The 23565-nt window shown below is 40.6% G+C and overlaps 1 protein-coding gene and 1 long non-coding RNA gene across 7 annotated transcripts in view; both read left to right on the top strand.

The window, feature by feature from the left end:
• Window positions 1-10359, top strand: part of LOC110149029 (uncharacterized) — a 118556-nt gene extending 108197 nt beyond the window's left edge. Inside the window, exon 4 of the long non-coding RNA XR_002317324.2 lies at window positions 9082-10359. This is a non-coding gene — a long non-coding RNA (uncharacterized lncRNA). The remainder of the gene's footprint in view (window positions 1-9081) is intronic.
• Window positions 10360-17291: 6932 nt separating this feature from the next.
• The window catches only part of PMFBP1 (polyamine modulated factor 1 binding protein 1), a 55687-nt gene continuing 49413 nt past the window's right edge, over window positions 17292-23565 (top strand). For 3 of the 6 annotated variants that reach the window (XM_070451068.1, XM_070451069.1, XM_070451070.1), the window contains exons 1-2: window positions 17292-17937; window positions 19385-19456. In XM_070451068.1, coding sequence (XP_070307169.1) covers window positions 17914-17937; window positions 19385-19456 — 96 coding nt within the window. In that variant the 5' untranslated portion in view covers window positions 17292-17913. Of the gene's footprint in view, window positions 17938-17960; window positions 18588-18700; window positions 18921-19384; window positions 19457-23565 lie in introns of those variants that run through there. The other 3 variants (XM_070451065.1, XM_070451066.1, XM_070451067.1) reach the window with 3 other exon arrangements.

Below are 23565 nucleotides of genomic sequence, written 5' to 3'. Positions count from 1 at the left end.
CCAAATTTTTTTTTAAAAAGCACCCTTGATAATTACTATACCTGACACTGAACACTCTTCCCACCTCATAAGAATGTTATGAAAATAGAAATTACATGTTATGGAATTAGAAATATTAAACCACCCAGAGGAAAAAAACATGGTGAGGAGGGAAGTAGCTGGTGGTGGTATGGATGATCCAAGCTAATAGACCAGATCTGGGACATATGATTAGATTTTTTTTGTTGTTTACTTTTTTTCGATGAAATGCATTTGGGGGTTGTAGAATTATATTTTTTGGTTTGTGTGTGTGTGTTGGCTGATATAAAATTTGTTTACATCCCCAGAAGGCAAGAGAAAGTCTTCATTGTAGGTGACAATCTATGATGTTAAATTTTCTAAGGATAATTCACAGATTGGATAATGGCATGTAGGCAGTATCAAAAATCTCCAAGCTTTCTCTTTAATAGACTGCCACAAGTTATTTTTATTTTAATCAAGATAAGTAATGCATTATTTTTATAGAAAAGTGAAAAAATATAGATAAGCAATCATCATCGTTATCACCATCACTTAAAGTCCTTCTCGGCACTATAACATGCACATCCTTCCCTCGTTTAAAATTCCTAGTTATTTAACCAATAATTTTTGGACATTTTGATGATCTCTCCTTTCTTTTTGCTACCAGTAACTCTGCAGGTATCATCTTTAAACAAACATCTTCATATACTTATTCTTCTCTTCCCTTAGAATAAAATCCTATAAAAGGAATTGCCAAGTAAATTGAAATTTTTTTAGGATTTTCATTCCATATTGCTAAATTACCTTCAAGAAAGAAGGCAATTAACACTCCACAAACAATAAATGAAAATGTCAGTTTGTCACATTTACACCAACTAGATTTAGTACCTTCTTTAGTCTTCCAGTTCAATAACATGTAAACATCCTATAGCCACTGGAGCTGGATCATAAAATAGAACAAAACATCTAAGGAAATTTGTTTATCTTCAATACTAGCCTTAAACTATTTTGGGGGATTTCTCTTTTCTTTCTCTCTCTTTTTTACAACCCTTTTCTCTTTTCACCTACCTTCTTTTCTTTCCCTCCTTCCTTCCTTACCTGTCTGCCTGCCGCCTTTCTTTTTGAATCACAGCTGTATTGACGTATTTTTCATTAAGGGGTAAAAAATTCAAATGGCAGTGTTAAGAATAACAGTCTGGCTCTGTGTTATAAAGTTAAACGCTTGCAAGCCTCTGAACCAGGCATACACGTTAGAGAATCACTTGCACAAGAGCATGACAGTGCCCAAGAGTGCATACAGCGGCCCTGCCTGGCATAGCTAAGAAACCTCCAACAGCCCAAGTGTACACCTGCAAAAAACGGGCTGAGCAAATTGTTCCGTATTCCCACAATGGACTGTCACGCAGCAGTGAAATGGATGAACCACAACTAAGTGCAATCACATGGATGAATCTCTGAAACAACATTGAATGAAAATAACAAGTTGCAGAACATTAAATAGAGTATGATACAATTTTTATAAAGCTCAAAAGCAAGCAAACTTTAAAAAGCTTATTGCTTAGGGGTACATACATATGTGATAAAAGCATTTTTTTCATCAGATAAATTATGAACACAAAATTCAGGACTGTGGTTACCTCTCAGAGGGAGACAGGGTCAGAGGAATGAAACAAAAGGAACTCTTAGATGCCCCATCGGAAATGGTTCAGCTCCCAGAGGGGTCACACATGTTCACTTTATTGTTCTGCTTTATATGTGTTATAAGCATCTGAATGTATCAGCCACAAAGAGGTTGGTTATGTATTGCAGAGTTGCTCGTTAGCAAATTTCATTTGCTAATACGGCAAATAACTCTCTCATGTCCCCAAAGAGCAAAGCAGTTTTTCACTGCTAAAACCAGGCCCCATACTTTGCCGGCTAGATGCCTGCCACCGGGAATACAAAACAGAGCCTCTTGGCAGATTTCCGCAATTCCCCAGAGAAGCGGCTGTGCCCTCACACCTCAAGTGGAGAATTCCCTTCGCTCTGGAGAATCCAGAGGGAGAAAAATGAGCCCACATGTACAACAGACACAACTTCAGGAGGAATTCCCCAAGGCCCGAGGCTGTGACCTTACCCATTCTCTTTTACTTTTCTAAAAATAGATCTCCAATTCTGGTAAATGGTTAGGGGAAAATAGCCTATTTTTAAAGGACAGGTACTAAATAGCAAAATCATTTTGCTTAAGCAATGAGCCAAGTCACTTCTAATGAGGCTGTGGCATTACTGGAAATAGGAGAGATATTTAAATAAATAGTCCATACATTACCCCCCAATAAATCACTTGAAAAATATTCTTGAATGTACTGAATGTATTTTTAGTGGCATATCCCTGACCTTTCTGGAAAAAGAAAGATAATGCTGAAACAGTTAAGAATAAACATTTATTCAAATTAGTAGTCAAGACACTAGTGAGGATTGTAGCATGTTTTCTTAACACCTTTAACTATATCCTGTGCTTCAGAAACAACTTATTTTTTTCCTACCTTTAATAAAACACAGAATCTGTCTGTGAAGTAGCAGGAATATGAGAGATGAAACTTTTTTGATGACCCAATGAGAAATCCTATAATGGTCCTATTACTTCAAGGTCTCAGGCAGGATGGATATAGGGTATCTGCAACATTTCATAAAATGATTCCCAGTCCATAAAACGTTAGTTTTTTTTTATGACTGTGTCTCCAAGTGTTTTATAAGCAGTGTCATATTCTTTTTTAATAATATTCACAATAAAAATGTAAATAAGACCCATTTATTCATTCAACAAACACATTCTAAGAACCTGCTCTCTACCTGGTGCTCTGGTAGGAACACAAACCTCTTCTCTCAAAGTCCTCATAGGCTGTGATGTCTTCTAAAGACCCCTGTATTAAATCTGCATCTGAACCTCTTGATGTTATGTTCCACTGCCTGGAAAAAATAATAATATTGACCTTGTTCTCAGGAAATGCTTCAGGTCGAGGTTTGGTGGGAAGAGGTTCCACACCTCAATCTTACTTGTCTCTGATGCTTTCTCCCCACTCCCCACCCCGCTCCTCACTCTGCTTTTCCCCCTTCTCTGACCCTCAGCCAAGAACCACTGTCTTCCCTTCCTTTCCCTTTACTCTCTCTCCCCTCTTCCCTTTACTATAAAACTTCTAGAAAAACATTCACACCACTCTCCTCCAGGAACTCCCCATCAACTACAGCATTCATTTCAGTCCCCTGTTCTACCAAGAGTGCTCGCAAGGTCAGCGATGGCCTCCTCATCTCTAAAACAATGGCCGGGTTCTCCTCATCCTACTTGGACTTATCTCTCTGCCTTCCCATTGGCGAGGTCCTTCTGCTAGTTTTCCTTCTGTAGGCTCCTTCTCAGCCCTCCCCACCAGTTCCCCTTTCTCTTCCCATCCCTCTAAGATTGGCACCCACACCCCAACCACAGCCCCTCTTATCCTGTTAGTGACCACAAGGGTTCTCCTTGAATGCCATATGTAGTCACCCATCAGTAACCTTGGATAAGTCTGTCCCTTGCTTGGAAGGTTGAGCCTGAAATTCTCATCTCACCCATTCTCTCTTTTTTTAAAAATAAGTAAATTCAATGTACCAGGACATAGAAGCAACCTCAACATCTATTAATATCAACAAAGAAACAGATAAAGAAGATGTGGCACATATATACAATGGAATATTACTTGGCCATAAAAGGAATAGAATTGTGCCATTTGCAGAGATGTGGATCGACCTAGACTCTGCCATACGGAGTGAAGTAAGTCGAAAGGAGGAAACAAATATCACCCATTCCTCTTTTCTCCTTCTGCTCAATCCCACTTGTCTTCCAGGGACCACAGCATGTGGTAGCTGGGGACTTTGAAACCAGATGATGGGAATTCAAATCCTAATTCTACATTGACAAGCTGTGTGACCTTGTTACTTAACCTTAACCTCTCTATGCCTTTATTTCCCCAACTATAGAATGGAGGCAATGATCGTACCTGCCTCCAAAGATTGCTATGAGAATTAACGAGTTAATATTTGTAAAGTTCTTACAGTGGGTGTCATTGTAAGTCTCGTGGATGCTTAAGAAGGCAAAAAGTCAACTCTGAAAGTATTTTGCAAATGTCCATGCTTTTAATCATCTCTTATTAGTTCAATTATAACCATATATTGTGTTTTTAGCTAAGTGTTCCCCCAATATACTCTGTGCTCTCTTGGTCAGGGACTTTGTCCCTGTCACTTCTGTATCCCAACCTGGCATGTGGCAATTCTCTGGAAGCATTTGTTACGTGAGAGGAAGTTCAGAAGAGATAGGTTTACCATGGCTACTCATCTTAACAGCAAATCAGAGAGCATGAGCCTAGGATTTCCTTGGGAGGTATTTTGGCAAGAAATGAGGTTGGGGTGCTGTTAGGCACCAGCACTTTCCATTCCTGCAATTTCTTCAGTCCAGTAAACTGATCAGGTGACAGGAGTCATAATGGTGCCAAGCCCAATTAATCTAAACCCGAACGGCACACACTGTACCTTTCTGTATCACATCAGTTGAGTTTTATTTTCCATTCTTCATACCTGTTTCCTTCTCTGTATGTAGCTAATGAGCTTTACATTTAAAACATGAAAGGCCCATAAAACATAAAAATCACAAATCAACAGTGCTTTGTTCAAGAATATCCTATTTAAGCAAGAAATTTCCCAAGCAATGCAGTCAATTCAGCCACCAGGTGCCAGGTGGCAACGGGTGCTGTAAGGGGAGGGCTGGGAAGAATATAATAGAAAGCCGTACTCCCTTCCCTTGGGTGTGGGGACTTACAAAGCCATAAACCATCCCCCTCCCAGGCAAGCATCTTAAGAAATCAAAGCTATCCCCATACCCTTACTAATGCATCTGTACCTTTAATTAGCCCAATCGAGCACATAACTCAGTAGAAATCTCTCACCTTTTTTGCTCCTTTCAACTAATTTCTGAACATTTCATTTTCTAGTAAGCTTTCATAGCATAACAAGCAGTAATGAAATGACCGATATTAACCCATTGTTAGATTAAGCACAGTACATCATTGTCAGATAGCATTCCATAGTATTGATGCTTGAAATGGGTCCTATCCTTTGATGAAAACACTTGGTATTTGTCTAATGAGACCATTCTTGTACCTACAAAGGAAAAAAAAAAAAAGACATTGTATTAAAATATTTCATGTTAACGACAGCCTGTTCAGCAGTTTCTGCTCCCAGCCACATCTAAGGGTGAAGCAGCTTTCTCAATATTAAATGCTGCAGTTGGGCCCATATTCTTAGTGAGCTGTCTGATTGGCTAGTCCCCAAATATAACTTAAATTGGCTTAAAATAGAACAATCACATGCTAACCCGGTAGCATTAGCAACTCTATTAACAGCCAATTTCACATCCACACCAGAGGGAGTAAAAGGTAATTTGCTCATTATCAACACCCTCTGGCAGTGGAAGGAAATGACTGTTCATCAAAAAGTATTTTCCTACATAACAATAGCAGCGCCCATATGTAACCACCTCACTCTCCCTTCCCTCCAAGACTCCATCACTGGAGGACAGCTACAGGAAAAAGACTTTGAAATGTAAATGGGTTTGAAATAAGTAGTCTACTGTCCCCACCCAATTCCAAAACCAGCCCTACCTTCATCTCACCTCAACAACACTTTAGGGCTACAACTGAGATGTTGGACACATAATTCTATAGGGCACAGTGTAAATCCAACTGCAGCAGAAATTGTTTAGATTGGAAAGGTTTCCAAGTCCCCACAACCTGACTAGTACCTAAGACCTCTTTGAGCACACTGTTGAATGTGGACAGATCTTGGAGCCCATTGTAACCAGATCTAACCTGTAGACTCATCTAGTAATTGAAGCAAACGAACCATTCAGAAATACAGTATCGTCCCGTTGGGGCGATTTTAAATCTCACCCACCATCTATCTTTCTTTAGTAAGTATTTCTTCAGAAATGAAGTTCTTTTGTTTGCTTGCTTTTAATTACTATTCAGGAAACTTCAGCATGATGTGTTTGTGTATTTGGATATAATATTGTACTAGTATAGTGAAAAACTAAAGACACAGATTTCTTACCTGTTAATCTGCTCAGCCGGTTAACTTTATTTGAAAATCGTCATCTCCTAATTCCCATCTAGCTCTCTGGGTCTTCTCCTCTTCTTCTCACATCTGTCTACCCTGTCTCCTTACACACAGAGGCCAGGCTAAACTGCCTGGAGCAACTCTTGCAGTGTCACTTCCCAGCTCAAAAACCTTCAATGGCTCCCTAGTGCCTCTAGATAAATCCCAGATTCTACATCCTAGCATCTAAATCTTGTCACAAACCTGCCTCTCCTTGCTTTTCTGGCTCTCATTGGAAATTCTCATTACTCCCCAATACCCTACAATACAACTCATCTTCCCTTATCAGAATCAAAGGCAAGATCAAATGCAGTCATCTCATGGTCTTTCTTGATTGTTCCAGTGAAAAGTGAACCACTGTACCTCTGAACTGCTATAAACTTTTTGGACACCTTGCCAATTCATAGTGAATTATGGGGGGTTACCCCAGAACTTGAAAATGAGAAAAAGACATATTATGAATCTAGAGTCACCTTAGAGAGACAGAAGAGCTTCCATATCTGCAAAACCAGACTGTACCAGAATAGACTATTTAAAGAAAGAGATTATCAATCTTGTGATGCATAAAGGGAAGGGGGAGCATCGTCCCAGAGGGAATGATGCCTGGACCCTCCTAGTGGTGTCCAGGAGACAGAAGGCCTTGGCCAACAGATGCTAATACTAGCTTCATTGGTAACACCTTTGCTATTTGAGATGGTTTTATGATGCCATCCTTGCCAGCTGCCATTCAACACTGAACTCTTTAGATACCCCTTAGTCCTGATTCTGTCAACCAAAATCCTTCTGGATTTTTCATGTTGGTCTTCCTATATATAGAAAGAACATGTGCTGGTCACATGGACTGAGAATATTCTAGCTCCTGTGACAGTGATTTCTCACTGTATATTAGTTAGTTGGCTAATCATTCTTTCAATTAATGTTACTGAGCATCTACTATAAGAAGGAAATGGCAAACCACTCCAGTATTCTTACCTGGAAAATTCCATGGACAGAGAAGCCTGGCAGGCTACAACAGTCCATAGAGTTGCAGAGTCAGACATGACTGAGCGACTAACACACACAATGTGTCAGGTACTTATCTACTCGTTTGAGATAAGATGGTGAACAAGACCACACAGTCCTTCAATCTAATGCCTTTGCATTCTAGAGCAGGGGTCCCCCCCCCCCTCAGGGCCACAGACCAGTACCAGCCAGTCAGTGGCCTATTAGAAACTGGGCCGCACAACAGGAGATGAGCAAGTGGGGGAAACCAGAATCATCCCCACCCCACTCCTGGTCCGTGGAGAAATTTTCTTCCGCAAAACCGCTCCCTGGTGCCTAAAAGGTTGGGGACTGCTGGTCTTGAGGGAGATACAGACAAGTATGCCCACAATCCTAACAAGGTGCGGTGACTGCCTTGTTAGAAATGTTCAGGAGACCAGGTGGGAGCACGTGCTTGGAGAAAGAATCCAGGCTCCAGCAGCCAGATAAGCCTTTGTAGAGAAATGATATTTACCTGAATCCTGAGGCATCAGCTGGAGTTAGCCCAAAGATGATAGGAGGAGGGAAATGGAATGATGCACATAAGCACAGGCAGCATGAAAAAGATTCAGGGTATGTCTGAGAAACTGAACATAGTTCAGTGGAGCTAGAGTGGAGAATGTGAATAAAGGCAGGGAGGAGGGTCAGGAGAGCAGCACACAGATCAAGGAGGGCCCATAAACCATTTTAAAAGTCTGTCCTCTATCATGAGAGCAATGCAGAATTATTGAAAGGTTTTAAGCAAGTAAATGCCATGATCATATCACTGGTTGCTGGAGGAACGGGCAGTGTCATTGGAAATGAAGAGAAGAGGACCGATAGAAGATTTATTTAGAAGATACAATAGGCAGGACTTGGTGAGTAATGAGATAAAGGGACTAGGAGTGGAAGTGAGCAAGAGCGAGAGGAAGACAGAAGAATCAAGACGGTGCTCGAATTTCTGAGCTTGAACAAATAGAGTGGGTGGCGGTGCCTTTCAATGAGGCAGCATGTGACAGAGATTAAGAGCACAAACTCAGAGCTGGGCTACCTGGGTTTGAATCCTGGCTTTACCACTGTTTCATTTTGGGCCAGTTATCTTTCTCATCTATGATGAAAATAATCAGAGTACCTGTATCATAGAGTTGTTATTTGGATTACGTGGGTTAATACTGACATGCTCAGAACAATGCCTTGCAGGTAATAAATGTTATACGTGTTTATTATATAACCAAAATAGATGACAAAGGAGGAGTAGCAGGTTTGGAATAAAGGATTATGAGTTTAATTTTGGAGATCCTGAACTGCAGAAATCTGTGGAGCAATCAAGAATAGATCTCTACAAGGCAATTGCATACATAGATCTGGAGCTGCAAATGGGATCTGCGCTGGGGATTTTGTTCTGGAACAATCTTCATATGAATAGTAACTGAAAACAGTTACCTTCAAGACTTGGCTCTTCTTCCAAGCATGTGTTCTCCCCACCTCCATCCCCTGAACATCCCTAACAAGAAGAGAAAAGGGTAGAAAGTAACGGACAAAGAGAAACCTGGCCCAATGCCTTTCCATGTTTTGGAATTAGTCGGCTGCATTATGTATTCAAATGTTTAAACCTTTAACTTGCTGATAAGAAGAATCAGAGAGAAGGAAAAGCTGCAGAACACAGCTGCACACTGTGTGAGGCCCCTTACAAGAGAGAAGTGGACTGTTCCGTGGAACCGCTATCCTGGTAGTTGTATTTGTCTTTGTTCATTTCTGCTTCACCTGATGCATACTGGGTTCTTGGCACTTTTTAATTACTGAATACATTAATATTTGTATTTTTCTATTTCTCTTTCTTTCATCCACCGAGAGGAACTTTTTCTGCTATCACCTAACCTCTTGATTATTTAAAGTGACTGAAGTATATCTCTTTTCCCCTAGGAGATCTTTCAGATATGCCAGTGACTGTAAGAAGAACAGGTCTGGTTTAAAGTATGGGCATATAAGAGGCAGGAAGGGACTCCAGGAAAAGCTTCTGTTTATAGCATAATCGGTAAGAATCATTTCTTTTATCTATGGCTATAAACATTTGCATAACTAAACTTACCACAAAAATTATATTATCTAAAGCTAATATATGTTGACATGCTATCATTTTTCTATGCTTCTATATTAGATTTAACCAGTGCTTTATTTCAAATAAAATCTTAATTTATTACAGAACTTAGCATGATAATCATTGATAAGAATAACAAGTCTTTTATAACAAAAGCCAAAATTCACATGTTCATAGCAGTTCATCTTTGCAGCCTGAATAACTTTTCATCCCACAAACAGGCACCAGCTATGTGATAGTCTTTTGAGCCCTTGGGTTGGCTTTTCCAAATGAAGTTAAGGAATTGGATTGTCAGAAGTCTTCAGCTTCTCACACCATAATTAAGGCTTCAGTCCATCAGTTCTCTCTCTCTCTTCAAACAGAAAGACCAAATTTGGAAGTCAGTCTAATGACTAGCATATCCATGTGAATATCTGCACATTGTATTATTTACCTATGGCATAAAAAAAAGATGCAATACAGAAATGTTTATAATGGGAGGGAAAGGTTGCTCCTGGGTAAATCATTTGAGGAAAATCAGAATTGAACTTGAACTCAATTTCTCCCTAATATGAATAATGACATTAAGAGAAGGAGAGAGAACAGACTTAAGAGAACATCAGTGATGGCAAATGAGGAACCCAGGTGAGTCAGAGGCATGCCCATGCTGGGCTAAAGTCAGGCAACCCAGTAAATCAGCATTCAGAATCTTTCTAGGGGAAAAGATGTTTGAGAGCTGGACAGCATTGTGGAAAATGAAATTTGTGAAGCAGTGAGGAAAAGCAATAGGTAGCCAAAAACTTTAATCTAAAAAAAAAAAAGAAAAGAAAAAAGCAGCAACAAAATGGAGAAGTGCAGTGTACCCCACAACCCAAGCTATCTTCAAATAAAATTCATTTCCATAAAGGGTCCTGACTGTTCCTAATTTTTGTAAAAGTCACACCCACATGCTGTAATGCACAGTAACCTTTTAATTTTCCCCTTCATTTTGGGAACAGAAATTCCCTTTGAAGCCTCCTTGTGATGGAGCTGAGGGAGCACCAGGGTTCACCCGGGGCCTGGCGGCCTTCCTCCCTCATTGCCACCTGCACGGTTGATGTGCTCTTAGTTACAAAGCGCCGGACTGCTGCTGCCTTCCATCAATCCGTTTAGCCAAAGGCCTCTGATTTGTTCACATTTACTACAACACATACAGAGGGCTGGAGGATTTTTTTCTTTTTTTTTTTTTTTTACTATTGATCTGGTGCTTTAAGAGGGGAAAAAATCTCCTTGGCTGTCTAAACACTATTGATCCCTGCTTGGGAGTCGCAGCAGAAGTGTAGAAAGGGCGTGGATGAATTGAAATTTCATTTCCGACAACTTGTTCCTGTTATTTTTACCCTTTTGGACGGGGAGAAACACGTTGCTGCGGCTTCAGTCAATGTGGTCGATAGCTCCACTGAGAAACTCAACACGGCTTCTGCCAGAGGTTTGGCAATGAGACATGATGTTGGATTTAGAGTGTATGAAGCTAAAGGATGCTGGCGAAAAGCACGAGGTCTTAACGGCAACTGGAGGCAGAGCAGCTAGCTTTGGGCTCGCAGTGACCTAACAGGCCTATGGCTTTGGGAAAAAAGAAGGATTATGAGCACTTATGACACTGCCATTTGGGAAAGGCCCTGAGTAGCCACACCAGAAGCTTCACCGGGTTACAGAGTCCTCACTTCTGACTCTTGGGTGGTGGTATGTTACAAGCAGAGAAGAAACACTCTCTAGCTGAAGCTAAATCTCGGGCTTCAAATAAGAGCATTGGATTGAGCTCTTCCAGAAGGTTGTCCCTGTCCAGGAAAGGACAATGTGAAACCACAGTTGCAGACCCGCAAGGAACTGGTGGATGACACTGGGCTCCCTCGGGCACGTATCTACAGCCAGCAGCCTCAGGACGCGCACCGGGCCTGGAGCACACTGGGTAGAGGTGGTTTGGTGCCAACAGCACCAGCTTTGTTCTTTTATTAGATGTTCAAAGAGTACAGAGAAAACCAGGCTCCTTCTTTCTAATGGCAACATCTGGCATTTATGCAGCCATGCACCTTTGATCGCTAAGGATCCCGAAACCCTTAACAACTTGCTGTAGTGCTAATGTGGCCAGAGCAACGATCTTACAGCAAATGAGCCAAGTTCTTCCCACACCCATTCGCTTCTCTCCATTTTGCAGTGTACAGAACCATTCTCCATTCTGGGAGGAGAGTCAGTTTGGATCCCAACCAAACACCTCTTTCATTTGTCACTTTTCTGCAAAGTTTGTCCAGTACTGCCTCCTGCCCTTTTTCATCTAGAAGTACTTTATCACTGTTCTTATTATCAACAGTACTTTATTTACATTTCCAATTATTTTACAGGCCCATTTCTGCCTCTATCTCCATCCCTCCCATTCCAGAGAAAGACGAAAATTTTCTCCTCCCCTGGGAGCCAAGAATCTGCATTGCCGATGAGGTTGCAAATTCAGACACAATAAACAGAATTAAGAAAAACTGAGCTGGCATTTGACAGAAATTGTAAAATGACACTCAGAAATGTTGCTCTTGTGGAAATTACTGATATTAAAATATAAATCAGTGTCTTGTGTTTCCCGAAGCACCAGGGGCTCTATTAGGTTATGCAGTTTGATTGCTGAGCTGAACCTAAGAGACTTGGCAGTTCAGTGCTGAAGTTATACCAAAGAATTTAACCCCTCTCTTGCTGGAGAGCAGGCACCCAGGCAAATGCTCGTGGATCATAGCATCTCCAAGAGGCCTGGGCTTTTCCACTGAACTGTTTGAAACCCGCAAGAAGGTGGAGGGGGTTAACATGAGGAGAGAAGGTAAAGGAATTGTGGAAAATCCTTTCTCGAGATAAGAATCTTATTGTATAGTATCAGGAAGAAAGCAGCAAAGGGCAACTCAAGAAGCAGATTCTATGAGATTTTTCATTAGTTATAATGGGGAAAATAGTAACTCGGGAGACACCAACATAAGCAAATGACCAAGGTCAATATCATTGGTAATAAGATATACTGATGGTGTATAAGAGGCTAACAACTGGGGAAGCTGAGGAGAGGGTATACAGCAACTCTCTGTACTATGTTAGCAACTTTTCTGAAAACCTAGCTTTATTTCAGAAAGGTCTGTATGTTCCTGTTTTTTCATCAGAGTTGACCACTGCTACCTTTGTGGAGAGACAAAGCAAATCACAAATAGCCTAATAAAGGCAGGGGTTTTTTGCCTTTAAAAAGTGAACAGTTAGGGACTTCCCCGGTGGTCCAGTGGTTGATAATCTGCCTTCCAGTGCAAGGGACACAGATTCAATCCCTGATGGGGGAACTAAGATCCCACATGCCAGGGGGCAAGCACCAAGCCCAAGCTCTCTAGAACCTGCGCACTGCAACTAAGACCTAATGCAGGCAAATAAACAAATATTTGTTTAAGTGAACAGATTAAGTGCCATAGGAGTCTGACGGGTTACCTACCTGGCAAGGCTGCTATGAGAATTATTGTTCTTTATGTTTGGTACAGTGCCTTACATATAGTAGCTGCCACACAAGTGTTGATTAGTGCATGTGGTTGGAAAGAAGATGACAAAAATGGCTACTGAGTTGAGTCTTGAAATTGTGTGGTTTTTGGACAGACAGAAAGAAGATCCCTCATGTTCAAAAAAGAAAGATACTGAGAAATCAGGTAGGAGGGTTTTCAGTATGTCAGTCTTTCCTAATGGTAACCAGGATCAGATGGAGTGTGTGTGCTTCAAAAGAGGATATTTTACTAAATGACATGGGAATAATGATGGTGGCAGCAGGAGGGCTAAGTATGTTGCTCTCTCCCCCACCCTAGATGTTTGTACTCCATACATCAAGTAGAAAAAGAGAAAGAGTGAAACAAAGAGACTGTATCAAGAGAAAACCAAGTCAAGGAAGGGAAAGGAACGTTTGAGAAAAATGTTCATTGGGTCAGAGTTGTTCCACAATGAAACAGAGGTTCCAAAATGTAGAAGCAGCTAGTAGAGGTGCTGTAAATGGAGAGTGAGTTGTAGAGAGGTCTCTTGAAGAGGACTGTAATTAAGGGTATTTTATCCATTTGCATTAGATTTAACTGCTTAAAATAGAAAAAAATCCAAAACAACCATGACTTAAGATAGAAGTCACTTATGATAGAGATTTCTCCAGTGGTTAGGGCCCCGCGATTCCACTGCAGTGGGAGCAGTTTCAATCTCTGGTTTATTTATTTTGGGGGGGGGGTATTTTTTATTTATTTATTTTTTCTCCATTTATTTTTATTTTTTGGAGGCCAATTACTTTACAATATTGTAGTGGTTTTTGCCATACATTGACATTAATCAGCCATGGATTTACATGTGTTCCCCATCCTGATCCCCCCTCCCGCCTCCCTCTCCATCCCATAATCTCTGGGTTAGACACTAAGATCCCACATGCTTCGAGGTGTGGCAATAAATAAATACATAAATAAATTTAAAATTGCTGTTTCTCTGTCTCCAGGGCTGGCATGGTGGTTCCATACCATCAGAGACCTAGCTTCTACGTCTGTGAGCGCCACATCATATTCCAGATGGTTGCTGGAGCACCAGCCCCTAAATCATCATTCCAGACAACCAGAAAGGAAGAAGGAACAAAGAGCTTACACTACTCTTTAAGATTTCCAGGAAGTTCCCACAGTATTTCATCTTACATCTTATTGGCCAAAACTTAGACATGTAGCCATGCTTGGCTACCAGAGAGGCTGGGATGGGTAGTCTTTTGGATGAGTACATAGTCACCCTGATAAAGGTTATGTTACTATGAAAGATTTATAGTATGGATATTAGAACAGACAACTGACAGCCTCTGTGCGAAGAGCTAGCTGTAGGGAGAGATTTTCACCTGTAGCAACAAGTCTGATAAATCCTGGGACCCTTCTCTTGTTCCTTCAAGACCCTTGTTTCTTCAGCCATCCCAAAGTCTCCTTTAGGAAGACCCAACTGGCCCTTCTTCCTCTCCAGAATAGCTTCAGTCATCTGGTTGGACTAATCAGTAACCTTGGTGTCAGGTTCCTATCACTAAGTCATGGCGCAGAACCCCCAACCCAGGCAAAACCATCCCCTTCTCCCACCTCTGTTTCTCAGATATGCACTACATGACCAGGGATTATTTTCTTTTTGAATTGGATTTGAATCCAAAGAAGTAGATCGTTCATGCCAAGCCTCCACACAGTATGGCTATGTCCATGAGCTCTTGGCAGAAGCAATTTATTGTACAAGGAGTATCCTGTCAATTCATGGTGTTCACATATTTGTAAACTGGAAGAAACATTGAACATCCTTTCATCATTTCAATAATTAAGACCCCTAGGAGTCACCACCCTTTTATATTGGTGTGTGTGTGCATGCTAAGTCACTTCAGTCATGTCTTACTCTTTATGACCCTATGGACCATAGCCCACCACGTTCCTCTATCCATGGGATTCTCCTGGCAAGAATACTGAAGTGTGTAGCCATTCCCTTCTCCAAGGGATTTCCCTGACCCAGGGATCAAACCCATGTCTCTTATGTCTCCTGCATTGGTAGATGGGTTCTTTACCACTAGTTTTTATTGGTAGAAGGGGGTTATCCTTGATTAACCCCCAAGGATAGCTTTAACTTTAAACTTAATAGTATCTCTTTCTGTGAAAACCCAGAAACGTGTTTTAGATGAGAAAAATAGATTTTTGATATTCTTCCATCTAGGTCATGAAGGAAAAGTAACAGACAGTGTTGCTTTAAGGCCAGTAGTTCATCCATATGCCCAAGCTGTGACCAGTTCCATGGGGAGTCAGCACCAGTAATCTGTGTTGATGGCATGTGTGTAACCTCACGAAGATACTGATAGATGGTGTAAGAAGTACTAACATCTGTTTCCCATCCTGTCCCCACTCAACCTGTGTTTCATTGAACTCGTTCACATACCTTTTACCTTCCTCTCCCCACAAGTAAACAAAGACTCTCTGAGTTAATAAAGAGGAAAGAGAGGAGAATATGAACATAAGTTAGAGAATTTGACCCTGGTAAGATCACTCTAATTGTCAAAAATGGGGAAAACAATAGAACCCCAGATAGATTTAGCAGTCCAGGGGCAGAAATGTTGACGCATACCAGGAATGGGGGACAGGGAAGTGAGTGAACAAGATCTTAAAATCCTATCCCTTTTCTCTCAACTGACCTTTCTAGAGAATGGTGGAAATGATGGAAATGATGGTGGTATAATGATGGTAGAGCAGGTCCAAGGGAAGAGAGCCTGAGGCCAATCTCACATGTATGTGTGTGTGTCTTTCTGCGTTAGCAGCTTCCTCAGAGGATTAAAAAGGCCCAGAAGAGCTACAGTAAGAAGAAGATGCAGTCTCTGCAGCCTGATGACCAGCACACAGACATCTCGGCACACTCCAGCTGCGAGAGACACCCTTGACCAGGGACCAGAGCAACCCAGGACACCAGAACTGAGGCACACTCTAGAGAGACCTAAATAGGTGGAAGGAATCATGAACTGCTTCATTTTTTAACTGAAAAAATGATGGATAGTCCTCAGAAATAACTAAGATTCCATTTTCTGCCATTTGGTATAAATGGAATTTAACAGAGATTGAGTAATACAAAAATAGTTACTTTTTCTTTGCACACTTGAGTTCATACTGCTACCCTAGTCACTGATGTGATGACTAAATGTAGTATTAAGTGTTTCTTGAGAATCTGTAAAGTGCTCTGTGTGGGGGCTGAGGCCAACTTCAGAGGCACAAAACATCACTAGATCCCCTGACCAAGTTTTTGTTTTCTGTTTTTTGTGGGCACAACTGTCACCAAGAAAAAGCCTGCTAGAAAAGCAGATGGCAGAACTTTCGAATACAAAAAGAGTAGTTCCCTGGGGAGACACAACAGAATTGGAAATGCCAGTGGAGGAGATGAGGCACAAGGATGTGAAGGTCTCAACAGTGATGCGGGAGACAATAGCACAGAAGGTGTAGAATCAGAGTTTGAAGAGAGGGGACATTCAAGTCCTGTGCCCAGAGATCAGTATCCATGGATCAGGTGGGGAGCCCCTCCCTCTGTGATGAGTTCTCTCCTCTACAAAATATTTGTCCAGCCACACTGGACACACACTCCTCAGAAGGCATTGTGAAGGTTCCTGTGATCATTTTATGAAGCAGCTGAGGCTCCCCCAAAGCACTCTTCCTTACCCATCTGGCACACATTACTGTCAAATGCTTCCAAAACTTATCGTATAACCCTTCCCTTTTTTTTTCATCATAAACACTTCCAAATTGCCCACTTCTATTGTTAATGACTCACAGGATTCCCATGTTTCCTTCATGGAACACAGTTCAGCTCTCTATTTTTCCTCTAATTTATTTTACTTAGTAAATATATTTCCATGCAAATATGAGAGCCTGTGCCTGCCACTTTTCCTTCCAAATGCTCTTGGCCCTTGCAATGGTAGCTATGTAACTCCATAGTAGATGAAACGATCATGAATTAGACAATCATTTTTCCATCTCTGGGACAAGATTTCATTTTATTTAAGAATCATCACATAACTTTGAGAAAAGAAAGTGTGAGAGTTTCTTAAAGAGTGGAAATGAACTGCAAGATCAGCTTTCCAACTTCCTGGGCTTATCAACCAAGCAGCTCAGCTAACAGACGACAGTGCACTTTTAGGCAGCTATTTTTAATTAGCTGTACATGTAGAGTAAATTGATCCTATCACAACCATGTGTGAGATAACCATCAGTGATAATAGATGACCATGGGAATATTTCATCACATTAAAAGGATGTCATTTGATTAGTCTCTAATGAGATGAAAGAACTGGAGCTCCATTATCACAGAGGAAGTAAGCAAGAAAGAAAAGATCCATTTCACCAATATCCTACACCTATATAATCAACTCAGACTTAGAAAAAGTTTCTGTCCGTAGATATCCCTTATATGAAGAACCAAAATAAGATACTCAGATGATTGGAACAACTTATTTGACCTCTTGGGGGAAGGAAGAAGGGTAGCGGATTGAATCATCTCCTGACAATCCAGTAAGTTAGCTTCTGTTGTTAGTTGCTCAGTCGTCAGCCTCTAGAGGAATATTATTCTCAAGGACATGTTTACTCCACTACAACCTTTGTGTGATGCTTGGGACTGAGTTCACGTTTCCTATTAAAGAAGAATGTCCATTAGGTAGAACCAAAACAGTGAACTTTAGAGCTAGGAAAGAAAGCCATCGTTCAGTACAGCTCCTCAGTTTACAGAGAGAGAATGAAGGCTTGGAGAGATGAGTGCTTTTCCATAGGCTGCTCCTTGACTTAGGTGCTGAACCAGGTTTAGCAGCTTCCTGGCATACAGACCTGTTCAGTGTTCTTTTAGGCCATGCTATTTTTAATCTTCTTGGCTGTCTAACACTGTAGAGTAAATGTTTGTATCCTTTCAAAACTCATGTGTTGAAATCCTAACCATCAAGGTGATAGTATTAGGAGGTGGGAGCCTTTGGGAAGTGATTACATCATGAAAATGGAGCTGTCATGAATGGGATTAGTGCCCTTATAAAAGAGACCCCAGGAGTCTCCCTTGTCCCTTCTGCCATGTGAATTCACAGCAAAAAAAAGAAACAGCCATCTCTGAAGTGGGTCCTCACCTAATCTCCTAGCACCTTGATCATGAACTTCTCAACCTCCAGAACTGTGAGAAAAAAGTTTTTCTGTTCCTTGTAAGATATGCAGTCTGTGATATTTTGTTACAGCAACCCAATCAACTAAGATATCTTGCGTTGAAGTGATTTGTAACATTCACTAATATTTCCTCTTGGGGGTAAAGGAAGAAAGTGGGCATAGCCATAGGACTTGTTTTGGCCAATGAAATGTGAGCAGAAGTGAAGTGTGTCACTTCCACTTTAAGAACCTGTGTGTGATTCACCTAATTCCCTTTCTGCTGCCATGGCAACAGGCAGCATACTAGATGATAGAGGTTCTACTAGCTGAGGACAATAAAGAGCAGAGCCCCAGCTGACTCATAAAGGACATGTAGCACAAGTGAAAAATAAACCTTCATGGTTTTAAATCACTGAGATTTGTGGATTATTTGTTACTGCAGCATCACCTAGCCCCTCCCTACTGGCTAAACCAAATTGACATCACCATTCCCACGATACATCTCTCTGCATGAAGCCGTAAGAGGGTAAACAATGCAGCACATCGGAATACAACCCCATAAAACATTCCAAATTCTCGCCAGCATTCTTTCTTCCTCTTGGCTTTTATTAGGGTTGGGGTATGTGGTTCATCACAAAGAATGAGTATTTTGATAGCTTCTCATTCTTGGAACTATTCTGCAGGTAAGTGCCTGATGGAAACTTCCTCTAGTCCTAGAGTTTAAAACATAATGAATTAGATTATTTTAATAAGTGCAGTGCATTATGACCTCACATGCATCATCCTATACTTACACACACATATGTGCAAATATCTGTGGTTTTCCTTGAGGCTTTTTATTTGGATAATTCTCAGCACTTTCCAAGTTTCCTAACTTTACAACCGCCAATATAACAGTAACTTGACGCTGCAAAAAAAAAAAAAAATCACATCATCAGATATTTCCAAATTAATAAGTAGAAATTAATGGAAAGGAAGATCCCCATGGAGTAGTAAGAGAGCCTGTCTGACCTTGGGTAAGTCACTTAGCCTCTCTGGGCTTCAATTTCCTCCTCTGTAAAGTGGAGACAGAAATAGTATCTACTTCCCAGGGTTATTATGAGAATGAAGTTGATGTGCACATCCCATCTGGTTCATAATTAGTACCTCATGTTAACTATATTTGAGCCATAGACTATTTAGAAACCTAGAAAGTAAAATCATTTCAGACCTTTTACTTTCCAAGAAGGATGAGTTCAGAAACTAGCCTACCTACCAGCTGGTGATTTTTTGGAAAAGATGTAAAACCACGGTCCTGTTTTCCTAGCAAAGGCTTTAACACACTTTGAAAACACAAACAGATGGGTAGGCAAGTAAGTATTGCCAACAGTTCAGAAATTTTTCCAGACTCCCTGCTGAGAGCACATATCCAGGTGGGAAAATCTTTAAAGGGCCAGACTAATTTATGCTTTTTCCATCTTAAATTCTTGGACTTTTTCAGGTTTATAACAAAGCTCAGAAAATGCTAAATCTTAAAGGAGAATTGAGAGGTACCAAGGAAATGAAAGATGAGGTAAGTCTTCTTACTCCTCTGTATAAAGGAATAGAGTCGATTGAACCTTTGTTACAAGGGACATCTTTTCAAATTTCATGATTCAACATTCCTATAATAAGCATCCTCAAATCTCAGACAGAGGTGGGCAGCAGAACAAACATAACATATAAGAGCCCAGACTTGAGCTAGGTGGGTCTGGGTCCATATCTAATAGCAGTGTGATATTGGGCATTTTACTTAACCTCTCTTGAGCTTCCTTTGCCTTACCTAGAAAATATGAATAATGAGCACTTATTTCCAAGACTCACTGTGAGGATTAAGTAAGATACCACATGTAAAAAACCAGTGCTTGGGACTTAAGCACTTATTAAATATTATTGCCAACATTTTCTCTTTATCTGGACTGATATGGAAACAGAGTGTTCTGCTGAGTTTAATATTTCAGTCAAACTGTGTTTATGTTTTCCCTGACTTGTTCCAGAAAGGACTTAAGGGGGATGTTTTTGTTAGTGTAGGATTGTCCCACATGACATATGCTTTCTAACAGACCTCCTACTGAGAGGTAAGTGGTTTCCAAAAGAGGTGTTTCAACTCCTTTCCTGCTAGATTACTAGTGGGAGCCCTTCAGGATTCACTCAAAGTTCTGCAGGAAGAAAAAGGGTCTGATGTAGCTTTTCTAGAAGGGCGTTTCTTCATTCACCTGATATCTTTGGGGCACTTCACTGTGCCAGGCATTGCTCTAGGGCCTGGGGATGAAGCAGTGAACAAATTAGACAAAGATCCCTATTCTTGTGGAGCTTACTCTCTAGGGAAATAATTTCTCCAAGGATTATGTTGGAGGAAATTATGTGCCAGTGAGAATTGGCCTATATTCCATAGGTGGTGGATCTCTGACAGGTCATGTGTATCCTAAGCCATATACTTATACAGGGTGCCAGTTTTTAAAGAATTTAAGACACAATAAAATATACTCAGTCTTCACTATATGAACATAATTGGCTCCAAAATTTTTACTCACAGGCTAAACCTTGGGTAAGTGCCCATTAATTCCCATCATAAGTAAACAAAAACTGTAATGTTTTTATAGATGAAAAAGTAAACTCAGGAATCAAGTTAGTAATATCAATAGCAATGTTTGGAATTACTGTAGATAACTTTAAACTCTTTTACTGTGGAAGTAAACTATAAAAATTCCTGTAACAATGTTAACTTTTAAGATTTCATGCTTTTAAAAACATAACTCTGACTATAAACTGATATGTTTTGAACGGTAGTGAGGGCTAAGGGTGGTTTTCCATTGTTTATTGAAGACCTTTCTTTATTACAAAACTAATTTCCCAGATAATAACTTTATGATATTGTTGGTGGACTCCAGATTTCCTCTGGAAACTGCCACCCAAGCTTTATTGTTCAAGTTCCAAATCCCGGGAAATGCTGCCATCTTGAATCTTTGTAATGCTCCTGGGGCCTGAGCGTGCTTCTGAATCACAAACTTCAGTTTAACATCAGCTCCCCCGGAGAAGAAGCATAAGACTATCTGTCAATACTTTTAAAAAAATATTTTCTTTCTTTCTTTCTTTTTTTTCTTTTTGGTTGTGCCTAGTCTTTGCTGCTGCACAGGCTTTTTCTAGTTGCAGCAAGCGGAGTGGGGGGCTACTCTCTAGTTGTAGTGCACAAGTTTTTCACTGTGGCTTCTCTTATTTCAGAGCACGAGTGCTAGGGCACTCAGGCTCCAGTAGTTGCTGCATGTGGGCTCGGTAGTTGAGGTTCACAGGCTTAAGTTGCCCCAGGGCATATGGAATCTTCCCGGACCAGGGGTCAAACTTGTGTCCCCTGCGTTGGCAGGCAGATTCTTAACCACTGGACCAGCAGGCAAGTCCTGTCAATACTTTTGAAGCCTAGAGAAAAATTTCTTCCCATCTTTTGAAATGTGTGTTCAAGAAGGCATGCTCTTTGAAAAAAGACTCACTTAATCAATACAGAAAATTTGCTTCAGTAAGTAACCTATTTTCCAATAACTATCTTGAGTAACTGTAGCATCAGCACTCACCACTTTGCCTGTGGTTGGTAGCTGCTGCTGATGTCACAGACCTTCAAACAAAGTGGCCAGGTTCCAACCCCTTACAAGCAAAACTGGGTACAGGCAGACTTCATTTTATTGAGCTTCACTTGATTGCACTCTGTAGATATTATATTTTTTACAAATTGAAGATTTGTGGCAACCCTATGTCAAGCAAGTCTATCAATGCCATTTTTTTTCAATAGCATTTGCTCACTTTGTGTCCCTGTGTCCCATTTTGGCATTTTGGGCAATATTTCAAACTGCTCATTGTTTTATTTGTTATGGTGATCTGTGCTGAGTGACCTTTGTTACTTTTGGTGAAAAGATTGCAATTCTTTAAAGGTTCAGATGATGGTTAGCATTTTTTAGCAATACATTACTTTTAATTTAAGGCATATACTTTTTAAAATTTTTTGCAAACTTAATAGACTACAGAATATTGTAAACATAACTTCTAATGCACTGAGAAACAAAAAATTTATGTGACTTGATTTACTGTGATATTTGCTTTATCTCTGTGGTCTGGAACCATGCCCACAATATCTTCGAGGTTTGCCTGTATCTAAGTACATGGTTTATGAATGTGAAACCCACCTAGCAGTGGAGGCTTGTGATTTCAGATTGTTCGTGACTTCATATCTAGAGCAGGATCAGATGACACCTGAGGGTCAACATTAGACTCTCAGTTCATCTCGTGTCCCAGTACTGGTTACAGAGCTCTGATTGATGAAATGTCAGATTAAATCAATTTCTACTGCATATTGATACTCAAAAGGCATCTGCCTGGAATTTAGTGTTCATAAAGTAGATAGGATTAGAAATAGTGTACAGTGACCTCTGTTTATGATATTAGCAAGAAATTAAGTTTACTGGAACCTCAGAAACACTGGCCTTTATGGAGTTCTGAGATGAGCACAGTCCCTTCTTACAACCACCTACAGTAAAAAATAATACATGGTTCATGGAAATCACCTTAGTGCTCTCCCAGCATTTTCACTCTTATTCTGGTGAATCAAAATCCTTGTATAATTTGGCCTTTAGGAGTGAATGGTTAGGTCCTTATTTCCAAAGCAAATTTCATTTGACGTTTAGCAAAATACCTTTGTTATTCAACTGGTTTAGGGCATCCTCAAAGAAAGGACTATTTATTCCAAACTTCTTGTTTTATGAACAAAGAAATTGCCTCAGAGACTCTGAGTCAGTGCTAATGTCCAAATTAGATGAGATCGTGTACATTAAAGATCCCATTCTGAAGCACTGGTGATGCAACAGAATTGGGCTAGCCGGCCTTCTTCTCAGAGGACATCTAAAACTAGAAGGAGTGGGGTTTTTTTAATTGGCCTGAGAGGGTATTGAGCTTTTAACACGGAGAAGCTCAAGTTGTATATCACTGGTACTTTGTTAGTGAGTCCTCGGTGTGCCCGGCTTCATACACAGCAATCTGGTGACATGGTCCTCACCTTAGGGTGCATATATTCAGCACCCAGGCGAGAGTATAGGGCATGTGGCACTTTCATAGAGCATGCATTGTATTGTCACCTAATCTGCTCATAGATGCCAAAGAGAGAGTCCTGTAGCAATAGGGAATCCCTAGGCTCTCCCCTAACTCCCCAGGGAGTCTCCATACCCTATTCCCAGTTAGGCAGTCATGAGAAAAAGGCTTTTAAAAGCCCTAGAATCAAACTGCTGCTCCTTGTCAGATCAAGGATTTTGTTTTCTAGTTAGAGAACAGTGTCTGTACACCATTTTTTTTTTTTTTTTTTTTAGCTGCTCTATACATATTCTCTTAAGAGAGTCCCTGGTAATTGTCTTAATGGTAATTACATGCTTGGGGCAGTTGACATCCACTGTTATTTTTCTGAAAGTGGGGAACAAGGGACAGGAGCTGGAGAGGAAGAAGAAGAGTTTTGAGATAATGAAATCCTTTTAATGACAGAGCCACGCCGTTAACCTAATTAAACTGTAAAGTGGTAAAAAAAAAAATGTCCAGGTACTAAATGGAAATGATGGAATAAATCAGCTGAGACAGCAGCACTTCTGGGAAACCTTCTGAATTCCGAATACT

The sequence above is a fragment of the Odocoileus virginianus genome, chromosome 20, assembly GCF_023699985.2.
Source record: "Odocoileus virginianus isolate 20LAN1187 ecotype Illinois chromosome 20, Ovbor_1.2, whole genome shotgun sequence".
Lineage (NCBI taxonomy): Eukaryota > Metazoa > Chordata > Mammalia > Artiodactyla > Cervidae > Odocoileus > Odocoileus virginianus.
The sequence above is the reverse complement of the archived record's forward strand: the minus strand, read 5'-3'. Positions and strand labels throughout refer to the sequence as shown.